The sequence below is a fragment of the Canis lupus genome, chromosome 20 (genome assembly GCF_011100685.1).
Source record: "Canis lupus familiaris isolate Mischka breed German Shepherd chromosome 20, alternate assembly UU_Cfam_GSD_1.0, whole genome shotgun sequence".
NCBI classification, from domain to species: Eukaryota; Metazoa; Chordata; class Mammalia; order Carnivora; family Canidae; genus Canis; species Canis lupus.
This window is the reverse complement of record NC_049241.1, coordinates 40,026,830-40,050,093: the sequence shown is the minus strand read 5'-3', so window position 1 is coordinate 40,050,093 and position 23,264 is coordinate 40,026,830. Positions and strand designations below refer to the sequence as shown.

Sequence of the window (23,264 nt, the reverse complement as noted above, 5' to 3'; positions counted from 1 at the left end):
CTGGAGATGGCATTATCTAGGCATTAGGATGCCTCCCCCAGCCATCTCCACCTGTCTGGAGTCAGCCTTTGAAGGGGACAAGCCAGAACAGACCTGCCAGGGCAATAACTCTGAACTTAAGCTGCATGTTGGCATTACCTGGGGAGAGAAAAATACTAATACCAGGGTCCTGCCCCCTCAGGTTCTGCTGTAATTTGTCTGGAGTGTATAGCCTAAGAAATTTAAAAATCACCCCAGGTGTTTCTAATGTATAGGTTTAGTGCCTTGTACTCAAAGTGTGGTCTGCATACCAGAGTATAGGTATCACCTTAGAGATTATTAAAAATGCAGCTCTCACCTTAGACTTACTGAATCAGAATCCACACTTTATCAGGATATAAGAGGGGAACTCATGATCCTTCCACATGGCCTGGTGCTGAGGGTTCAAGTGGGAGATGCTTGTCAGGGCTCAGCATGGGGCACAATCAGCGCACAGCAAATGGTGGCTGTGATGATGCCACTGGGCAGGAAGAGGAGGGTGGAACCGGGCTCGGCAGGGTCACCGAGCTTGATAGAGCCCTCTGCAGGCTACTTCTCTGGGAAGTGTCTCTAACACAGTCATTTTCAATGTCATTTCAGCGTTTCCAGGAGACTGGACCCCAAGGAGCCCCCGGGTAGCCAGAGAGCAGCTTCCCCAACCCCGAAGCAGGCTTCTGCTACTGCTCCCGGCCGCGAGAGCCCCCGGGAGACAAGGGCTCAGGGCCCAGCAGGCCAGGAGGCTGATGGGCCCCGCAGGACGCTGCAGGTAGACAGCAGGACGCAGAGATCAGGGCGGTCCCCCTCTGTGTCACCGGACAGAGGCAGCACCCCCACATCACCCTACTCCGTCCCCCAGATCGCCCCCCTTCCCAGCAGCACGCTGTGTCCCATATGTAAGACCTCGGACCTCACGTCGACCCCCAGCCAGCCAAACTTCAACACCTGCACCCAGTGTCACAACAAGGTCTGCAACCAGTGTGGGTTCAACCCCAACCCTCACCTCACCCAGGTAACCACCTTCTGCGCCGGCTCCCCCACCTACCTTCCCATGCCTCCCTTGGTTCCCTTCCCCCCCCCCCTCTTTTTTTTTTTAAAGTAGTCTCCACACCCAGCGTGAAGCACAATGGGACTTAAAATCATGATCCTAAGATCAAGAGTCGGACACTTAACCGACTGAGCCACCCAGGCGTCCCTCCCTTCCCCTCTTTAACCAACTCTCTTTTCTTGGTCATTTCCCTTGGCAACTGAAATTTATGTCTTCCTGGCTCCAAAATGTGGTAGCAGAGAACAGACTTGGCCGTACATCTCTTGAGGGATTCCTGCACCTTCTGAAAGCTTGGGCAGAGTCCCAGCAGAGAAGATGCTTTCTTACCTGGTAAAAGTCTGACCCAGAAAAATGGCCTTAGAAGGAGCCAAAGACAGGCTTCTGGGCAACCTTTCTTAATGCGTACTCATTTGGAGATGGCCACAAGAAGCCATAGGCTCGGGGCGAGGCAGATTCCCCTGGCCCTTGGCCAGCCTTTCTCCCTGACAATAGGCACTGGGGGAGGTGAGGGATGCTGGTGAGGGAAGTGAGATTTTTAGGGGAGGCAGGAAATGGCCTTCTAATTGGGCTCTGGGAAGCTTCTCCACTGGGCTTCCATTCCAGTTAGCTGGGGCCTGAAGTGGCAGAGCTGTAGCCATCGCCAGACAACTAACTTTGGGGTAGAGACCTAGGCTAGGAGCCAAGTATTCACAATGGGTGGCTGTGTCCTTCATAGGCCACTACAGGGCCATTTGCAGGAGATTGGCCTCCTTTTATGCCCCAGAGAATCCTGGGTCCTCAGCCCCATCCTAGCTTTGTTCAGGATGCTTTGAGTTGCTGTGAGAGGCTCAGCCAAGCCCCTGGAAGCTCTTTTTGGTGACCTGGAGGCTGGGTGCCCCAGTGTACTAGTGGAGCTGGGGCTTTACCGCTGAAGTGAACTAAATAGGTTTGCTGCCTTCCTCCCTCTCCTCTGAGATAAGCCGTAGAAGTCTCTAGTTCCTCCCCTAGGGCTCTGTCCTTGGGCAGGATGGAGCATGGCCGGCTGCAGGAAGAGCCATGGCTGCCTCTAGCATTATCAGCAGTAGGAGCCGTTTGTACCTCGTGGGTGGGGGGATGAGTGAGAATAATTGTTCGCAGGTCGGGGTCTATTTGTGACATGAGGTGGTGTGGGTGTGGGATGTGTGGTTTGCGAGAGGTAAGTGTGAGATTCTGAGGAAGGAGTTGCCGTTGTAGGGAGATGACTCAGTAGGTTTGGAGTCGCTCCGGGAGTGTGGGGGCTTCCTTGAGGAGGCGTGCACACTCGTGATTATTACATCTGTGATTAGAAACAGGCCCGTCCCTGCACTGATCAGTTAGGTAAGTGTTTGCTCTTCGGTACGTAGAACAGTGTGATCCAGACCAGAGAATCTCACCTGTGAGTTTATGCCAGCAAGAAGCCAGAAGCACGTGGCCCCAGGGGAGCAGTGAGGTTTGGCAGGGAGGAATGAGAGGCTGCTGTGGCCCTGTGTGGCCTTGCCCCTCTGGGTTCTAGCCTCCCTGAGATGCTCATTCGATCTGTAGGGCCCGGTGAGGTGAGCAGGGATTAAGGGAGAGCCACACATGATGCATCAGTTTCCTGGTGGGCATCACAGCCCTTGCCACACAACAGGCTCCCCCTGGCCCAGGACCTTGAGTGAGGTGGGAAGGGAGCCAGCCTTTGATGTGCTGGGAAAAACAGCAGAGTGGGAGGACCTTGGCGACACTCCGTCCATCTGCCTCATTGTGCTGGGAGGAAGCTGAGGCTCAGGGCCAGGAAGGAAAGGGCCTCAGACTTACTGCATATTCATGGTGTTTGGTGAAAAGCAGGCCTCCCAGCCAGGTACTTTAGGCAAATGCCGAGCCAGACAAATGCTTTGGTTCTTTGCTGTGAGGCTTCTCAGGCCTTCAGCATCATAAATTACACCGTGACTCCACAACAGAGCTGGAGCCAGCAGCCTTTCCCGGACTTGCTTTCGCGGAACAGTAGGGGCTGTTGTTCTGTGGCAGCAGTTTGGGAAGTGCTGACCTAGTGCATTCTCCAGGTTCTCAGAACATGGTGGATGCCCTTTTCTGAAGGGGTCTCCAAGCAGAACCTTTTCTTCTCCAGAATTGGCTTTCAGTGGTGTGCCTGTCAAAGAGAAAGAACCCTTGGCACACTTTCCTGAGAGGCTGGCAGTGCCTAATTCTTGAGTTGGGGCAATTATCCTTCGTCACTCTGCTAAGAGCAGATTCACCTCCCTGGTCACGCATCCACATCATGACAAAACCAGTTTGTAGGTTTTGCTCACACACCCGCTAATCCACTCTGGTCAGACCATACCTGTTCTGGCACCTCTAACTTGACATGTTAGCCAAAAAAGCTATTTCCGGGATTGCACTGGTGTCTATGGGCTGGGCTCCTGCCTGGCCTGAGGTTCTGGGCCAGGCAATGGGCTGGTTCTGAAGTAGGGTGTATCTAGGTGGCAGAGGCTCAGGCAGAGCCAACTTTTCTAGAACATTCAGCCCCAGTACTCACTTCTTAGGAGGAGCCCTGCTGGAGTGCAAAGGAGGTGGTGCTGGTCCCAGCACAGATGCACTGTGGATACTGGCCACTGGGGAGCGTACTGGAGACCTTGTCTGGGGTTGGAGGTACATGTCTGAAATTGCTCATGTAGTGATGCTTAGGCAGGACTGAGGAGGGCTGGGTCCCACATTCTACCTGGAAGCTCACCAAAGCCTCATCAGGGCATGTCAGTGAGATCCTCAGCTTCCTGCTGGCAGAAAGAATTCTAGAGAGGGACAGGGCCACGCACATGACATGGAAGGTTTCATGGCCTCTCTGAGACTGCTAATGAAGCTGCCCTTGTATCTTTGGAAATGTGACCATGGAAAACCGATATTTTTGCATAGGTAGAGAATCACTGGCTCGTACTTCCATTTGCAGCACAGACTAGGGCTGTCACAAGCCCTGGTGCTGAATGACTGGGTGAGGGCAGATGAGCAGAAAGGAGGGAATAGATGGGCACTGGGCCTATGGCCACTGGAATTCAGTGAATTTGTCTTTCCACCCCATGGCATCTATCAGAGTCTTTTTACTTTAGCTGGGTTTTTCAGAAACAGCAAACTAGGTCTGGAGATAAGAATCACATATACAGGTAGAACAGTCCATTGCATTTGGCCAGAGCAATGGCTAAGATCTGGAACCACTACTTTTCTGGCCAGCAGGCCCAGTCTTCTGTCAATTCCCAGGCTGTCAACTCCCAGGCTACGGGATGGGTACTACGCTCACACAGATGTGGCACTTACTGTTCTGCCTAGGCCCTGGTTGGCTAGCTCTCGAGGCTGTGATGCCTTCAGAGGAGGGTGCCTGCCCAGGTACTTTGCTAGGCTTCTAAGGCCTAGAGTACACTGAAACTGCATGGAAGTCAGGGAAGATGCTCAGAGCACTCTCTGTTTATAGACAAGAAGACTAAATCTTGGGAAGTCTTGCTTATTCAGGGTCATTTTGGAGCAATAGAGCTGAGGACCCAGAATCAGTAGCTAAATCTCCAGTTTTCCCTCAGGGACTCTCAGCATCATTTTCTCCACCCACAGTCCACTTTTGCTTGGGTTGGGGATAGTTCAGAGCAAACAGGGCCATCTCAGCCACTCTTAATGGTGAGGCCATTTCTTTCTAGAGTTCTGCAGTCCTGGACCTCAGGGCAGATGAATCATTTAACTTGTTTGAAATCGTGGCTAAAGACTGGGGTTTCCTTGTGGGGTCTGAACATTTCTCACCACCCATAGGAGACCCTTCTTGTGAGGATGAACTGACCAGGAGGCCAGAGGCGTTTGGTATGTAAGCCCGTTCAGTGCCCAGTGATAGGGAAAAGGCAGGAAGATTGTCCTCTTCTCTCCTTGGATGTGGGTCCTCAGAGAAGTACCTTAACTTCCCAAATGTCCCATTTCTCTAAAAGAGAAACAGAGGATCAGGGACCAGCCCTGATGGCTTTGCTGATGCCTCCTGCCCTCTCAGGCCTGTTAGTCCTCCTCTCCACTCTTCAATGACCTAGCTTTCAGGCCTGCCACCCCTTTCTCCTCCAGGAGGGAGGCCCTTGTTGCACAAGTCAGGCTCTATCCTGATAGCTGGGAATAGGAGATTAAGGCATGGTAATGAGCCTGCTAGGTGGAGTCTGGGAGGTGAGGCTTGGGTAGGCAGTGTGGGTGGAGTGAGCTGCTGGAGAGTCACCTGCAGTGGCCAGGGCAGCCTGGATCTGCCAGTCCTCTTAGGGGCCTCCCTGCCCCTCTCAGAGCAGACCAGCAGCACATCCTGACCTGGAATTCTTCCAGATAGGAGTCTGTCCTCACCCTAGGAACAGGGTCACAGGAGCGAGTGCTGTGCAGACTCTGGGCTGGCTGCATGCCTGTGCTTCCAGATCTGATTGGCAGAATTGTCCCAGATCACCACCCCCATCCAGGCTGCAGCCTGCACCTGGGAGGCCCACCCTTTGCTCCAGTGAGGAGCAGCAGGCCTGCTACCCCATCCCTAGCCTCCCCTGTTCAGGCGGCCCATCTGAGCTCATCTGCCTCCCGCCTCCCCTGCTCTAGTCAGAATCTCTCAGAAGCCTCTCTAAAACACTTCTGAAGAGTGATAGTGGTCTTTCTTTGCCTGTTCTAAGGTCTGGACTTTGCTGAGACCAAGCCAAGGATGTATAATCCATTGAGCACCCCCCTTCATCCCCACTCCACCAGCAAGCCTTGGGCTTAGGCGCTTACCATGGTGGGCGGTGTGGAGAAGGGTGGGAGGAAGCAATGGCCATAAGCCTTTCCTCTGTTGCCTGCATCCCACTCCTTTCCGGCAAGGGCCGGGGCACCAGATGGTCCGGGGGAAGTGCTGTGAGTGCATCATGGATCCCTCCACTGCAGCCACCAGCCTTGCCCCTTTCCCTCTGCTGCTTCCTGGCCACACTGCCTCGTGGGCCAGTAGGGAATGAGGAGCAGGTGTTAGGAGGACATAGATCAGCAGTGGGCTGAGGAGGGACAAAGGTATCCCCCTCCTTCCTGGACCCAGGAGGAGTTGGTGTCTAAACATGTGTCCAGCCTTCCCTTCTCTGCCTCCAAACCAAAGGGAAGTGGGTCTCTAGGTGACAGGTCCTTTGGGAACCCTTTTTCTTATGGTACGTCTAGTCCTGGGGCAGTTTGCCTTGAAGAAATCAAACAGTCTCCAGGTCAATAGGGAAATGCCTGCCAATCTTTAATCATCCTAGGACAGGGCCCTGCTGCCAGTCCATGCTTCCTGGAGCCGGGACTCTTGACCTGCCTGCCTGGACCACTGTAGGTCAGATGCTAGCACCACCGGGTATGTGCAGAAGAGACAGCTATGCGGGAGTGGGAGCTGCTTCAGAGCTGGAGCTCTCAGGCCTAGAACTCCAACTGTTAGCTACAAACGGGGCCCTATGTATGGTTATCTAAGAATGGATGTGAAATTAATTTGGAACAGAAAACTGAGATTGGATTCCTGAAACACCTGCTTGCATATGTGTGGGCAAAAGAAACAGAATGGGAAGAGAATTGAGTAAAAATGGTAGAAAAAAAAGAGAAATAGATAAATTGGGAACGGAGAGAAGGAACAGAGGGGAGAGGCGGGAAAGGGAGGTGATGGAGAAAGCCAGAGGCAGGAGGGGGCAGAGAAGCAGGAATGTTCGGTGAAGTCACCAGCTGCTGGCTGGTGACCTGGGGCAGGCCAGTCTGTATCCATTGTCAGAAGGGGCCCTCTCCCTCTTCTCATCCTTTCCTTCCCCTACAAATGCTGTTGAGGCCTTACATGAAGCCAGCAACTGTCCTTGACACTGGAGAATCAGGCAGAAATGAAGCTGCTGTGTTGTTCAGCCCCTTGGCGCCTGTAGGCCAGAGGGAGAGGCAGCCCTCCTGCCTGCCGATAATCACCCAAGTGAACACACAGTCAATACCTGAGGGTCAGGTCTGAGGAGGACCAGAGGGAGGCTGGGGGGCTTGATGTGATGCTGCAATGAGACTCTTGGGGGCTTCTACAAGGAGGGGACATTAAATTGAAGCTGGACTGGGGACAGATGGGGCCCAGGGAGGCCTGAGGGGAAGTAAGTGCATGGTCTATATGAGGGCTCAGAGCAAGCCAGGGCTTGGGGTGGAGGGGAGCTGGGGTGCCATGAGTAGGATCAGAGGGCATGCAGATACTGCTGCCATCTGTAGCTGGGATTCCAAGGTTTTGGGAAAGTGGCAGTGGGACGGTCAGATGTACATTTAAAAACACCTCTTTGGGGGACACCTGGATGACTCAGTTGGTTGAGCATCCAGCTCTTGGTTTTGGCTCAGGTTGAGATCTCAGGGTCATGGGATCAAGCCCCATATCGGGCTCCCTATTCAGTGAGGAGTCTGTTTCTCTCTCTCTCTCTCCCTCTGCCCCTCCCCCTGCTCTCTCTCTCTCAAATGAATAAATAAATCTTTTTTAAAAACACACACACAAAAACTCCACCTCTTTGAAAATTGATAATGGTGATAGTTGTACATTATGAATGTAATTAATGCCACTGAATTGTTCATCATTTAAAATGGTTAAATGGACAATTTTATGTTATGTTTATTTGACCACAAAATTCTTACCACCATCGCCTCCTCTGACTGCTGTGTGAGATCAGCCCATGGGGTGGGGCTGGCTTCTGGAAGCAGACTGGAGTTGGGGCGGTAGTGATGGTAGTGGAGAGCCTTGATTCCTGGTGGATTTAGAGGCTAAACAGACAGGGGATAGGGGATAGAGATGGAGAATGTTTCCATTTGGGCCATGTCAAGTAGGAGGTGCCTGTGAGCATTCAGGTGGAGCTTAGTAGGCTTGCCTGCAGACCTGAGACCCTGGTGTGTAGCACACGGGTTGGGGCTGGTGGCCTTTGAGACTCACATGCATATTGACATCAGTTAACTTCACACTAAACACTTCAGTAAGCATATCATCAGTTAGAGTTTAATATTTGTTTAAGGCATGTGGTTTTATTTTTAGATGAAATGTACATACAATGAAATGTACAGAGCTCAGGTGTACCATTCAGTGAGCTTTGATAAAAGCGTGGAGCTGTCAGCCAAACCCTTCAATCAAGGTGGACATCCTTGTCATCCCAGAAGCCCTTTCAGGCCCCATTCCTGTCCACCCCCACCCCTCCTCCAAAGACAACTGCTGTTCTGATTTTTTTCCACCATAAATGAGTTTTGCCTAGAGTTTCATATAAATGGAATTGCATAGAATGTGCTCTTTTGGACAAGGCTTCTTTCACTCAGCATAGCATTTTTTGAGGGTCATCTATGTGACAAGTCTTGAGAAGCCTGATCGAGAAGGAGAGAGGTATGGTTGAAGGATTGGGGCCCCTAAAGAAGCAGGTCTAGGGTCCCTGGGTGGCGCAGCGGTTTGGCGCCTGCCTTTGGCCCAGGGCACGATCCTGGAGACCCGGGATCGAATCCCACGTCGGGCTCCCGGTGCATGGAGCCTGCTTCTCCCTCTGCCTATGTCTCTGCCTCTCTCTCTCTCTCTCTGTGTGACTATCATGAATAAAAAAAAAAAAAAAAAAAAAGAAGCAGGTCTAGATCCTGAGTGTGGAGGAGGCAGCCCTGGAAGCAGGGCAGTGGTTTGAGCCAGAAGGAGAGGAGGGCAGGAGAAACTGAACCAGCCATTGTGGACAAAAGCTCCCTGGAGAGAGGGAGTGAATTAATTAACCAAGCAGCTATGGGGGCCCAGGAGAAGTTGGGACATAAGCTAATTTACAGTAGAGCCCATTTGCCTAGTGCCCCTTTATCTGTTTGGGTAGAGGCCCAGAGAAAAAAGGTATGTAGTTGGATCTAGTTCTGAAGCAGACATAGGTCAAGAGAACACAGACATGTGGTAGAGTGACTGCATGGTGGACCAGAGATTGAACTGGGCAGGAAAAGATGTGAAGGCAGAGGACCAGTGTAGGAGCAGAAAGCAGAGGCCCAGTGGGTGGGGTCCCCGCAAGGCCCAAGGACTGCTACAGTGGGGTGGCCCAGGAAGTGACCTAGAAGGCTGGAGGAGGACAGATACAGGGTGATTTTGGAGGAGATGGTTTGGGGTGATAATGAGTTTGAGGGTGCGGCCAAGGGATAGAGTCAGCCTAGTGGTTGTCATCTGCAATGACTATGGAAGTCAGTTCAGTGGAAGCCTGGAAGACAGGAGCCCAGAGCTTTTGAGAACTAGTGGCCATGATGGGGGTCTGGAAGGCAACAGCAGCTAGAAAGGGAAAGGTGGGGGAAACTAAGGGCTCAGCCCCGGGGCTCCAAGGGACTTTTTTTTTTTTTTTTAATTTTTTTTTTTTATTTATTCATGATAGTCACACAGAGAGAGAGAGAGAGAGAGAGAGAGAGAGGCAGAGACATAGGCAGAGGGAGAAGCAGGCTCCATGCCCTGGGAGCCCGACGTGGGATTCGATCCCGGGTCTCCAGGATCGTGCCCTGGGCCAAAGGCAGGCGCCAAACCGCTGCGCCACCCAGGGACCCAGGGACTTTTTTTTTAAAGATTTTATTTACTTATTCATGAGACACACACACAGAGTAAGTGAGAGAGGGAGAGAGAGAGAGAGAGAGGCAGAGACATAGGCAGAGGGAGAAGTAGGCTCCTCGCAGGGAGCCCAATGTGGGACTCCGCTCTGAGCCGAAGGCAGGTACTCAACCGCTGAGCTACCCAGGTGTCCCTCCCAGGGACTTTAAAGGGAGGGTGAGCTGTTGCCACATTCTGAAGTCCAGGGAGAGCAGTTTTTCCTGGAGAGGTCGATGGCAAACCAAGAAGAGAGTGTGTGTCTGTGTGTGTGTATCCATGTGTATGTCCATGCGTGTGTCTGTGTACATTTGTGTGTGTCTGTGTGTGTTGATGTGTGTGTATGTGTCCATGTGTGTTTGTGTGTGTCTGTGAGTATGTCCGTGTGTGTGTCTGTGTGTAGGGAGTGCAGGGGAGTTGGTCAGGAAAGGATGTTTTACAGGGAACTATGGAAGGCCTAGGAGGGAGGAGAGGCTGTCTAGGGAAGGCTGGGAAGAGTTGGACACGAGAGGTGGAAAGGTGTTTGTAGGGATCAGCAAGGGGATGGATTCTTTCCATTTCATGGAGCTCCAGGTCAGTGAGCCTTTCCAGCCCCAAGTAACAGATTCAGCCTCCACTCCCCAAATCCTGGCCTCACATGCGGGGCAGTTTCCCAGGGCTTCCCCATGGCCCGTGCCTGGCTGATTAATTAATCCAGCTCTAGATTAACGTGCTCCACCCTCTGGGACCCTGTGGCACCCGCCTGCATGCCACACTAAGCCTTCCCATCCCTATTGCTGCTTGGGCCCTCACCAGGCGGAGAGTGCAGGTGTCCATGCCTCTGAAATGGCAGCATAGGCTTCCTTGCTGGCAAGAAGGGTCAGCCTGACAAAAGCTAGTGTTTGGCAGAGCCATTTAGTTCAGTGTAGTCTTGGGAAGTCCTCTTAACTTACCTCTGGATCTTGGGACATGAGTTCTGTGGCAGCTGATGACCTACTCATCTCTTGGCTCTGCCAGGTCAGGCTCACAGAAGTACTAGACAGCAGGACTCTAAGAGAGATTTCCTGTCACACTAGTAGAAGGCTATTCCCTGTGATTCTGGTGGGCAGCTGGATTGGAGGGCACCAAGGAGCCACAGACACATATAGGTGAGGAAGGCTCTCACTGCTGCTGGTCCCAGGGCTGAAGAGTTTTGCCACAGGCCTGGCCATGTATGCCCAGCCTAGATGGGCAAGTGGGCTGGGGGTTCATGGCCATCTCTCTCCTTGTCCAGTGGATGGGCTCCATCCCCCTAACACAGGGATGATGACCTTGAAGCAGGAAGGAAGAAGCTGAGGCTGAGCTCCTCAGATCAGGCTCCTGAAATCTATCAGGGAGGCAGAGGAAAGTCTTGCTGGGTTCAGAGAGCTCTGCTTCCAGTGTCCTCCCCAGGAGGTCTCTCATGGTGGGCCTATCTGTCTGGGCCTGAGCCTGGGTGGGGCTGGGAAAGGGTGTGGTCAAGGCTCCTCACCGTCTAGAGGAGGCTGGATAGAAATAGCTGTGCCCATCTGGGCTATGAGTCACTGAGGGGTGTTTTAGCTGTTTCTTGGAGAGGTTCTATTTTAGGTGAGTGCCTGTGACAGCCTGGGTGACGGAGGCTGGGTAAGGGAAGGTTCTGGTGGTGAGTTGCAGGAGTGTTAGCACATGCCCTTATTCAACCCTTTCCAGAACCTAAAGGAGCGTCACTCTGAAGTCCCAGGATAAGGAGCTTTACCTCCCAGATCCCTCTTCTCAGAAAGTCCCAGGGCATGCTGTAGCCTGCAGGTGCATGATAGCAATGGAGCCTTGGGTGTGCAATGGGCACCTGCTGCAGGAACTGAGTCTCTGGCTGCTGCCCTGGGCCAGGGCCTGGGCCTCCCCTTAGGAGGCTCCAAGGGTCCCTCTGAGGGGGAACAGAAACAGCTTGCCCCTGGGAACTCCAACTCTGGTGGCAGTGAGCCCTCCTAGCCAAGAGTGACCTTTCTAAAGGGGTCTTTGGTCTGAGTCCTAGGGACACAAATTGCTTCCTCTGAGGCTTTCTCTCTCCAAATGTAGACAAAGCTTCCTTGGGTCTCCAAAAACATCTAGATGAGTTGACAGTTCCCAGCTGGAGGGGATGACTTCTTACCTACCGCAGTGCTTTGGCATCTCTGTTCTTGGGATTTCTGGAACCCGTCTTTGAGGATTCTGGCAGTGTTTTGCAGAGGGGACTTCTAGACACATGACTTGACCTGCACGAGGCTGCTGGCCTTTGGAAGAGGCAGGAATGCAGAAAGTACCAGGCTCCAGCCTGCGGCTCAGGAGCTGGGCCAGGCTGGCAGTGCTGGTTTTACCCACAGCACTACTTCCTAGCTGGTTAACCACAAAAGCATGTGGTTAAATTATATCAGACCTTGATTTCTCTACTGTGAAGACAAAATGAAAGGTTGCCTATGGACACACCCTGTGTGGTGCTGGGCACAGGAGAGTGCTTGCCGGAGTGCAGCCTTCTCCCCTCCTTGCTTACTGCTCTTGGGCTACAGGGCAAGAAGCCACACCCAGACTTCACAGCTGGCAAGTCAGCTAAAGCAGCAGCTGTTCAGCCCTGTGGACACCTCAAAGTGGAGAGCAGGACTGAAGGCACTCCTGAGGATGGATAGAAGGGTCCTTCTGCCTCAGGAACTGGATTGTACCTTTCCCTGGTGACTGGGCCACCATGGTGCTTTCAAAGGCTCTGGCTACAAGCCTAGATGGAGCAACGTTGGCCTCCGGCCTCAGGTCTGGTTAAAAAGGAGATGCCTCCTCATTGGGGCACTGAATCTCCAATCTCATATGACTTTGGCCTGTGGGAACCTTGCCCCCTAGTAATAGGTTGTTGCGATTAATCCCACAACAGGCTTCTCTGGAATGAGCCCTGCTCTGTACCACATACTGAGCACAGTCCTGAGAACACCTCAGGAGCTTCTCAGCTGAGTGGGGAGATGGGAAACTACCCAGAGAAACATGTTAGTAGATACTTTGGGAGAGAATGAGCACCGTGACAAAAACAAATATTGGGTGATTAGCTACAGGGTGCTTGGGAGGGGTATGTTAGATTGTGTGGCCAGAGAGGGCCCTGATGGGGAGATCTGAGACCTGTATAGCTACCCACCCCAGTGGCAGAGAAAATTGTGAAGGCAGAGGCCCTGGCTACAGAAGTGAGCTCAGAGGACTAAGAGGCAGAACAGGAAGCCCACTATATTTGGGGTGAGACTGCTAAGGGGGGGTGGGAGGGAAGGAGGCCAGAGAGAGGGATGGGCTGGGGTGGGCCATAGGGCCTCGTGGGCCATGGTGAGTTCCCATGGCGTGCATGATAGGACTCCTCTAAGGGATTTGAGCCTGTTAGTGATTTGCTCTGATTTGTATCTAGATTTTTTGGAGGAAAAAAATATTATTGGCTCATGTAACTGGAAGTCTAAGGGTAGACTTAAGGCATAGCTGAATCCAGGAAATTAAACAAAATCATTGGCTCTGCTCCTTTCTCCTTACTTTGGCTCCACTTCTGACTCTATTGACATCATCCTTAGCATCTCTCTGCATGCTGGGAAAGAAGGCTATTGACCACTCCATAGCTACATTCTCCCTGAGTAATCCCAAGGGAAAAAAGACCCTCTGACCCTCTTTCTCCTGTTGTTCATTTACTAAGTAACACAGAAGGGCTCTGATCAGCCCTGTTTGCAAGGTCACTTGTCAAGCCCTGCACCCCTTGCTGAAACCAGTGATTGGCCCAACCCGAGTCTTCCACTCACTTTACTCAGGGAGGTATTGATGCAGAGAGGAAACTACGCATCCATCACAGGAATAGCAGCACATGCTTATTTGTTCTAGAGGCACAGATTATCCCATTTTCTTAAAAAATGTGTCTTGCTTAAGGGGAAAAAAAAGGCCTTTTCATTCTACTTACATCATCACTTATGTGGCATTACTTTGCTCTCCAGATTGTTCACATCCATCTCGTGTCCTCAGCTAGGCTCCAAGCTCCTCCAGGACAGAGTTCATGGTTTCTTTTTATTTTCTATACCTTGTTCTCCCTCCTGTTACTCTTCATTTATTTATTCATTCTGAAAGTTTTTAATGAACATCTATTGTACACCAGGCACTATACTAAGGTTTTTTTTCCTCCTGGTTTATGTTTTAAAAGATCAAGCTGGCTGCTGTGTGGAAGTGGCCCAAAGGGGGCAGCAGGGGAAGGAGAGTGACCACTTGGAGGCCTTGAGGACCATGGGTGCGGGGGAGTTCGTGGGGTAGAACAATGTACACAGATCAGAGGTATAGCCGGTAGGTAGGCAGTAAGGAGGACACTTGAGCAGGAGGGTCTGGCAGGCAGTGGATTGATGATTGCGGGGTAGGGAGTGTGTGACTGCCCCTGTTCTGCTCCAGGCACCTGACAGCTCCCAGAGGTCAGGGCAGTGCCATCGTCCCTTCAGCTCTGTCCCTTGGCAGCCCAGAAACACCTAAGCAGGCCTTGCCGCTCCTGTCTATGCTTGGAGCTGGCCCTGGCTGCTGTGGGGCCTGAAGTGACCTGAGCTATGGGTACCACCAGTCCTGACTACCCTGATAACCATGATACTTCCTCCTCAGGTGAAGGAATGGCTCTGTCTGAACTGCCAGATGCAGAGGGCTCTGGGGATGGACATGACCACTGCGCCTCGCTCCAAGAGCCAGCAGCAGCTGCACTCCCCAGCCCTGTCTCCTGCCCAGTCCCCAGCCAAACAGCCCCTGGGGAAGCCGGAGCAAGAGAGATCACAGGGCCCAGGGGGACCACAGCCTGGCCCCCGCCAGGCCGAGACAGCCAGGGCCACCTCAGTGCCGGGGCCTGCCCAAGCAGCTGCCCCTTCGGAGGTGGGGAGGGCGTCTCCTCAACCCTCTCTCCCCATCAAGCCTTCCACAGTGGAGCCCAGGCCACCTGCAGGAGAGGGCCTGGCCAAAAGTGCCACCACAGTGCCCCCTGGGCCTGGTGCTGCTGAGCAGACCCAGGAGGGCCTTACTGGGAAGCTCTTTGGCCTTGGTGCGTCACTGCTGACCCAGGCAAGTACCCTCATGTCTGTACAACCCGAGGCTGAGCCCCAGGGCCAGGCCGCCCCCAGCAAAGGACCACCCAAGATCGTCTTCAGTGATGCCAGCAAGGAGGCTGGTCCGAGACCCCCAGGCTCAGGGCCTGGGCCACTACCTGGAGCCAAAACTGAGCCTGGAGCTCGAACAGGTCCCGGACCAGGGCCTGGAGCCCTGGCAAGAACTGGGGGGACAACTAGTCCAAAGCATGGCAGAACAGAACACCAGGCAGCAACCAGGGCTACTGCCAAGCCAAAGACCATGCCGAAGGAAAAGGCCACCTGCCCGCTGTGCCAAGCTGAGCTCAACGTGGGCGGCAAGGGCCCAGCCAACTATAACACCTGTACCACCTGCAAGCTCCAGGTGTGCAACCTGTGTGGCTTCAACCCGACGCCCCACCTGGTAGAGGTAAGAAGCTGCATCAAGCGTGTTCCCTTGGGCCTTGGTGAAAGCCCAAGACCTGGAGGCATGGGAGCCAGAGAGAGCTGCAGAGAGTTGGGTCTTCAGCAGTCGCAGGGCTGCCTCTATGCAGCTAAGAGGGGCTATGCTCCTTCTGTCCCTGCCCGAGGCTTGTTGTTCCATTCAGAAAACTAACTGGCACAGCTTGCTTCTAATGTTGCCTGCCGCCTCTTACCAGCTACCCGGTGCCCTGAGGCCTGGCTCAGAAGTAGCCAAGTTTGGGAGGCCCTGAACTGGCTGCCCCATTCCCAGCCACTAGCCTGGCCTGATGAAAGATGCTAATCTCCCCTGCTCAGGTAGGAAGAACATGGGGTCTCCTCCTGCCCTCGGTCTGTGACCCATACAGCGGTTTGAAGGGTTACCTCCAGCCCAGCCAGGGGGTAACCTCCCTCCATCCCCTCTTTTGAGGTCATGGATGTTGATGCCCACTTGTCAAAGCCATAGTCTTTGAGCCACATATTTTCCTTTGGCTGGGCCTGGTTCTCCCTGGGGCTGCTTGTGGGGATGCTCAGAGATGTTCTTCTTACCCATTGGGAAATTTGAGGGAGTTGTTAGGGTTGGGGCCTGTTTCCCTGCAGTCCTTTGTCCCGGGAAGGGTTCTGGGCACTATGGAGAGCTGGATGGAAAAGAATACGAGGCCTAGTGTTCTCTCAAAGCTTAGAGCCGAGCTTGGCAGGCTCAGAAGTTGCAGAGGTCCTGGGCAGAGCTGGATGAGCCTGGGCCTGGAGGCTGCTTGTGCTCCTCCCCTTACTCATTCTGCCTTGCCCAGGGCCATCCATGTGAACCTTACCTTGGCTGCCTTGGGCATAACTGGTGTGTCCCATTCTATAGAGTGCTGTTAGGGTCAAGATGAGTGATTGGATCATCTTGACAGATGGATGCATGCATCCCCAGCTGTGTCACATCAGGAGATAGTCAAGCCAAAGCCCTTCCTCCTGTACATGGGCAGCCACTTGAGCCCTTGGGTCTCCTAGGCTGAGCCATGAATGATCTGTAGTGGGGCAGGGGAGCTTCTGACAGCTTGTTCTGACTTGTCTTGGGTCAGGCTTCCATTGGAGCAGCCCATTGTGATAAGGAAGACTGCTTTGGCTATCATAGGCCATATTTTCCAACATGCATAAAGAGGCATGGCAGCAGCTCTAATGAAGAAAAGTGATAGTGTCCCATGATGCCCATGTGGCCCTCCATGCCCCATACTGCCACTTCTCAAGCCCTAGATCCAGTGGCTCACTGGAGGACAGCTGGCCTGGCTGACTAGGGTGGGGAGGGGATACCAAGGGGCCACCACAGAGCCAGAGAAGCTCCAGTCCAGAGACTGCCAGCCACACACTCACTGCCATTGAGTGGGACACCCTGATGCTAAGGGACTGTGAGCCCTGTTGGACTGCTAAGCTAGCCCAGACTAGGGGACTCTTATCCCTGAGATACCTCCTGGCCCACATTTCATTCAGCAGGACACACACAGAGGGAAGGGGAAAACTGTCTGACCAGGAGTGTAAATGCTCCTGACAGCTCCTTTCAGCAGCCCCTGGGCCAGGCCAGGGGAACTGCTGATTCTGCTCAAACATGTGCCAGTCACATGCCGACTCTGGTTGGGCATTTGGATTCTGATCCAAGCCTCTCATGAGTTGCTTGGTTGTCACCTTCCTGGACTCTGGGACTTCTGCTTCTTGATAGCCAACATCACCTCCTGCCCCAGCTTATTTTTTTCAGAGAAAATTTCAGAGGGAAAAAGGATCTAGTTTTCCTGCTTCCTTCATTGTATGCTCTGGACTCCCTGTCTAGAAAGAAGCTAAAGGTTTTACAGCTCTGAGATGTTGATGAAAATTGTCCTGCATATCTTGGTGTCTCTATGTCCTGCCCCATTGCCACCCCCTTGGCCAGAACCACCCTTGCCACTGCCGAATCTGATAGGTTCCATGGGCCTAATGGCAGAGTCACTGGTGTCCTGGTCCTAGCTTCTCCCCACCCCGAGGCCTCTGCTTCTTTGCTGCTTGCTTCTAACAGCAGTCAGAGCGTAGCCCAGCTTCTCTGACTCCTTTCTCCTCATGGCTCTGCTTATTTATCTTTTTTGTTTCATTTCACTTTTCTCTTCTCTTCTCTTCTCTTCTCTTCTCTTCTCTTCTCTTCTCTTCTCTTCTCTTCTCTTCTCTTCTCTTCTCTTCTCTTTTCTTTTCTAGTAGGCTCCATGCCCAGCAGAACCCAATGCAGGGCTTGAACTCACAACCCTGAGATCAAGACCTGAGCTGAAATCAGATCAGATGCTTGACCTACTGAGCTACCTGGGAGTCCCAAGGCTCTGCTGGTTAATGCTGCTATTTCCAGGGGGTTCCTGGGGAAGGTGTGGGTGGGCAGCCATGATGCCTTCTTCTTATGGTTCCCACTAGCGTTGTTGCTTTTCTTCACTGTAAGCAGGCCGTGGGCCTTCTTTGATCTCACCTCAGCAAATGGCCACTTGACATCCAGAGCAATTGTGTGCTTCCCTGTGACCTACTTTGTGTGTTTTTGGTTAGAGCCTCCTGATTTCTCAGCAGGTGTCCTAGACACATCGTGCTTGGGAGTGAGGTGGCAGGGCCAGCAGGTAGGGGTTGGTCTGCCCTGGCTGTCTCCCCCACACCTAGCTAACTGAGGCCAGCCTGCCTGTGTATGCCTAGTGTGAGGCAGAGGGACCCCTGTCTGCTTGAAGGCTGGGAGCTTGAGCGAGGGATGAACCAGGGAAGCCCCACTGCGAGCTCCCCATAGGCCTGTTAGACCTGCTGTGGCTCCATCCGAGACCAGAGCCAACTGTCTGGGCTGTTGGGTTGGAAATATCCCACCTCAGAGCTATAAAACTTTTACCTTCTTTCTAGACAGGGAGTCCAGAGCATACAATGAAGGAAGCAGGAAAACTAGATCTCTTATCTCTCTGAAATTTCCTCTGAAAAAAATAACCATAGTGCTATTTAGTGAGTCATTTCATAATTAAGAGTTGTTGATTCCAATTTTTTTTTACCTATTTATCTTTTTGAAGGATAATAGTACCCTCTGGCTTAATTTTTAATTGGCTTTCGGTTAAAAATAGAGTTTGTGAAGAAATTAGTGGAATTGGAAATGTTATAGTAACAGCACCAGTTTCTGATCTTATTATAATTGCCAAAATACCAGCCATACCCTTGAGAAGTTGGGCCTCCCTGGGCAAAGGGCCTGGCATCTGTGATATGTGGGGCTGGGCTTATTTGAGGCAGGGGCTACAGTGGGGGTACCAGATGAGAGGCTGGCATCTGCCTCTGGGGGTGGTGATCTCAGGGAGTCCTGTCTCCTCCATGTGGAATGGAGATGATAGCACTCCCTCTTAGGTTTCTGGGAGAACTAGCAGAGATGCCATACTTCAGATACTTATGCAAGGTCCAACACACAGCCAGGAGATTGGAACCGGAATGTCCTAATAGAGTTTCCATAGGGGAGAAAGAGTCCCCACTAGCCCCCAACTACCTGGGTGTGAATCAACCCAGTGGCCAGCGCAGGATGAGGGATGCCCCATAAGGAATGGACACATTTGGTACTAGAGCATGAGGAGAGCACAGCCCTGCCAGAAAGGCACATGTTCGGGATATCAGGGAGGATTCTTCTTATCAGAGAAGAGGCCCAGAAAGGAGAAGCTTAAGCATGTCCAGGGACAGGGAGGGACAGGGTTGCAGCATCCGGAGAACAGTAGCACCAATGATGGTCATGCCTGTAGTCTGGTGTCCTGAGCCTAGAGCTCTTTATGTCTAAGCATCTTTTCTCTGGATTTCTCATCTACTGCCCCTTGGCTGGCAGTAAGGCTGGGGATGGGGATATGTTGGGCCCAGCAGCCAGCCATGGGGTGTTGATTAGGCCCATGTCACTGTAATCAAACCAACACAGGCCAGCTCCACATACATAGATTGTGTTCTGCAGGTTGTTCAGATGATGGGAGGCAGTGCAAGGAGGATGCCTAATGTCCATTTCAGCCTCACCAGGCAACCATGGCCTTGAGGCACAGCAGCCAGTGGTCCTGGAAGGCAGCAGGGCTCTTCTGCCTGTGGAATACTCCACCAACTCTCTGACAACTCGTTTCCTCTTCTTCACTCTGACCCCACCTCCCACCATTAGATGGTGATTGCTGTGGGGTATTCCTACCTTCCTGCCCCCAGAGGGAGACAAGGCAGAAATGGCCATCAAGCCTTTTGCGGTCCATTCCCAGGCTCCAGATCATCTGCCCACTTGGCAAGGGGGACAGACAGAGGGGAAGCAGGCAGCAGCTCCCTGAAGGCTGGGGCTGGCTGGGGCTGGGATGGAAGAGTATAAGAGACAGTGTGCAAGTGAATGAATGAATGAGGGAATGAACACAAATGGGGAGAGTGAATGAATGAATGAGTGGAATAATGGAATGAATGAGCAGGGGTGGGGGAGGCAGGCATGCTGTGGGGGGCAGAGATGATTGCTGAGAGAATAAAGAAATTGAGACCTGTATTCCATCCCCCAGGCATAGAGCCTTCCTGTGGCTTGCATCCTACCCCATCCCCATTCCCCAGAAGACTTAGGTCTGGGGCCAGCTCTCCTCAGGCTCCCTCACCTACAGGCTCCAGTGCTCTGTACTCTTCTCCCCCCCAGCCTCCCGAGAGCTGGGGAAGGGCCTCCAGCAGCCAGGTCAGCTATTTATTTTTAGCCATTACCTCACATGCCTCCCCACCGCCTGCCTTCCCTCCCTTCCTGGTTGACTGCTATAACAGAGCCAGGAGCAAGAGGACCAACTGGGCAGCCCCTTCTGCAGCCTGGCTGCCTCCATGAATAGCGTGGGAAGGAACAAAAGCCTGGGGAGTGTGTGACCATAAGTGACATGCTCTGCTGAGGGCTGGGCCTCTGGGCTTAGGTGAGCAGGCTGCTGCGTGGGCTGGCTCTGAGCCTCTGGCATGAGGTCTGTCACCTCCATTCAGACTATCCTTCCAAGGTGCCCTTGCTTCAATGGGGACTGTTGCTTCTTGGGTGGGGTCTGCAGGCCAGAGGTAGGGCTCAGAGGTTTGTGAAGCCACCAGGGTGAGCCAGGGCAGATGACCTAAACTTGAAAAGTCTAACCTGGAGTGGCTGCATTCAGGGACCCAAAGTAGAGTCAGGACAATGTTGCCATAGACCAGCCCCCAATCTAGGCCCAGACCTTAATACCCAGACCCTGTGGGTGGTGATCTTGCTGATCCTGGGGCTTTTCTCATTTCTAGAATTTCTTGGCCTCTGCATACACCCTTCTTACCTTGCCAGGGTCTCTTTGTCATCTCACACTCCTCTTTGATATGGAGGGATTTCCACAATGACCCCAGCTGACATTGGGGGCATGTGGGCAGGATTTCAGGCTCAAGCTCTGTGCTCTTCCATGCCCTGTCTTTCTCAGGGCCTGGGATCAGCCTGTCTAGCATTCTCCCCAGACACCTCTAGGGATGACCAAGACAAGTGAGCCCAAGACTCAGCAAGTAGCCAGCACCCATTGCTTCCTAGCAGTTTGTGTCAGGGAGATGTAGAGGATCAGATAAGGTCCATGGGGGTTAATAATGGTGCTAGGGCCAGGCCCCGCAGGGAACAGTAGATGAGTACATGTACAACTTCTGAAGGGTCACCCTCCATAGTTGGGCCGCTCTGCTCAGGACCTATGCATGAAATTGGGCCTTGGGGCAGAGTCAGAACTCCAATATCAGGGAGCAATCTCAAGGCCCTGAGTAACAAGCCCATGGAGCAGGCCTATCCCTCAACATACACCAGGAGCCTGCCACCTGCTGGCATGGCCTCTACTGGAGCCCAGGGCAGGGATGTAATATGTGGCCTGTAGGCAGGAAACCAGGGCAGAATCATTGATGCCATGGTGGCCTGAGGATGCCAAGCTGAGGGCAGGCACCCTGGGGGTACCATGCTTCCAAGGGTCTGCCAGGCGGGCTAGGGTCTGACATAGGCTCAGGGCAGTGTGCCATGGAAGGGTGTCAAGGCCGTCAGCCCACTTTGAGGCGGCAAGGGCCAAGGGCCACCTCCCTGCCCTGTCTCCTGGCTCTGTGATTCTATGGTTCTGAGTCTTGTAGTTCTCCTAATGGCCCAGCCTAATAGCCAAGCTGCTGGTGGGAGCCTGGGAGGAGGAGCAGCAGCGGGAAAGTCAGAGCATGTCTCTGCCCCCTTCCTCTGGGGTAAGAGCAGACATGGGTCTGTGGTTACCCTCTTTCCTACCTCATGCCCTGTGGGCCAAGGTAGGACATCCAGTCTTGCCAAGGAGGAGCCCTGACTCTGGAGAAGTTCCTGGGAGACCTGCCCCTATTAGTCTCTGACCTGCTGCAGGAATCACCCCCTCAGGGCCTGGGATGCTCAGACTTTATCCCTGTGCAGACAGCTAGAGCTGGGGGAATCAGACTTGGTTTCTGGTGTCTAGGAACTTTACCACTGATATCCATGTCACACTGGATGACCAGTTTGGGGCTGTGGGCTCCAGGAACGCTACATGCCATCCGCCCTTATGTCTGTCTTTGTCATAGCTGTGTCTCCAGCCCCCAGCATTGAGCCTGACATAGGGGATGACCCAAAGAGTGGTGGACTAATGGCTGAGGGTTTGACCCCCACCCAGTTTGGAGGAAGCAGGAACCCTGGCCTAAGTGTGGACACACACGACCCCCATCAGAGGAATAGCCCAGAACCCGGGGGCAGGAGGAGGCTTCCACTTGAGGGTCTTTGCTGGCCATGGACAAGGAGACCTAGGCTGGAGGGTGTGGGCAAAGGGAACTGTTTGGCCCCATCCTTCCAGCAGGGATTTTCCCAGAACAGCCTCCCCTGGCCCCAGGAGTCTGTAGCCTCCCAGCACAGTCCTTACTTGGGAAAGATGTGAAGAAGGATATATCTGAGGCCTGAGAGCTAGGAATCCAGGAAGGTCAGTGTCCCTTGGACATGCTTCCTGTCTGAGGCTACTCTTGGTTTGTAGGGGCTCTAGACTGCTGGACTCCACCCCAGGTCCCCCTCTTCTCCAGACTCATTTACTACCTGTAGCCTCCCCTCCCCCACAGGTCTCCTTTTCTGGCTAGGTGGAAAAGCTCTCCATAGGGTAAGGAAGGGACCCTTCTTTGTGGTTTCTCATTTGAATTCTGAAGGTTGGGGAGGTCTGTTGTTTGGGGGCAACAAATCTACCAGTTTTTTTCTCCTTGTGCCTTTGGTGTCATACTTGGGAAGACTTTCTCCCGCTTCTGATTACAGAAGTAGTCATGGAAATATTCTTTGAGTACTCAGTGTTTTTGTGATTTTCATCATCTCCTCGCTCTTCCATTTCCTTACAGAAAACCGAGTGGCTCTGTCTGAACTGCCAAACTAAGCGGCTGCTAGAGGGCAGCCTGGGAGAGCCGACCCCTCTGCCGCTGCCCACCTCTCAACAGCCCCCCACTGGGGCCCCTCTCCGTGTGGCTGGAACCGCCCCTCTGAAGCAGAAAGGGCCACAGGGGCTGGGCCAGCCATCAGGCCCCCTGCCTGCCAAGGCCAGTCCCCTGCCCGCCAAGGCCAGCCCCCAGGCCAAACCCCTCAAGGCTGCGGAACCCAGCAGGGCTGTGAGCAGTGCCCAGGAAAAGAAGACCGGAATCCCAGCTAAACCCGAGCCTGGGCCGAAGCCACCTCCAGAGACTACCCTACCCCCTGGGACTCCCAAAGGAAAGACAGGGGCTCGGAGGACTGAACCTGCCACCCCTGTTATCAAAAGTGTTCCAGAAGCTCCTAAGGGTGGGGAGTCAGAGGTCAGTCCCACTCACTTCCCGGGGACCCTAGTTCTCAGGTGGGGTGGTGTAGGGCAGGCCTTGGTTCTCTGGGACGTAGGCCTGGGGCAGGCCCCTTGGGGCTGCAGAGGAGATAAAGGATGCCTGAATGAGGCCCTGTGGGCCTGGAACCTGTGAGTTCTAGGCTGGTCCTGTGTCTGGCACGTAGTTGAATGCTTTGGTGGGTTTTGCTACCGTTAGATCTAATAAAGTTTTTTCTTGAGAAGCTAGGGCTTCTTGAGGTTTCTAAGGCCAGAGAAATGGAAATGGTGGGCCATGATCCCCGGAAGTAGAGGGCCCCTTCTTCAGGGCCCTGGGATTGACAGAGGGCTGAGCTTCCCCAGTGAGCTATCTGCCACAGGGAGTCAAGTGTCTGCTTCTCACCCTACTA

General features: G+C 53.2%; 1 protein-coding gene across 1 annotated transcript in view; it reads left to right on the top strand.

Moving 5' to 3' along the window:
- The first annotated feature begins 28 nt into the window (after positions 1–28).
- Positions 29–23,264, top strand: part of BSN (bassoon presynaptic cytomatrix protein) — a 43,588-nt gene continuing 20,352 nt past the window's right edge. The window contains exons 1-4 of the mRNA XM_038565358.1: positions 29–127; positions 875–1,027; positions 14,184–15,062; positions 22,409–22,855. Of these exons, the coding sequence (XP_038421286.1) occupies positions 29–127; positions 875–1,027; positions 14,184–15,062; positions 22,409–22,855 (1,578 nt within the window). The remainder of the gene's footprint in view (positions 128–874; positions 1,028–14,183; positions 15,063–22,408; positions 22,856–23,264) is intronic.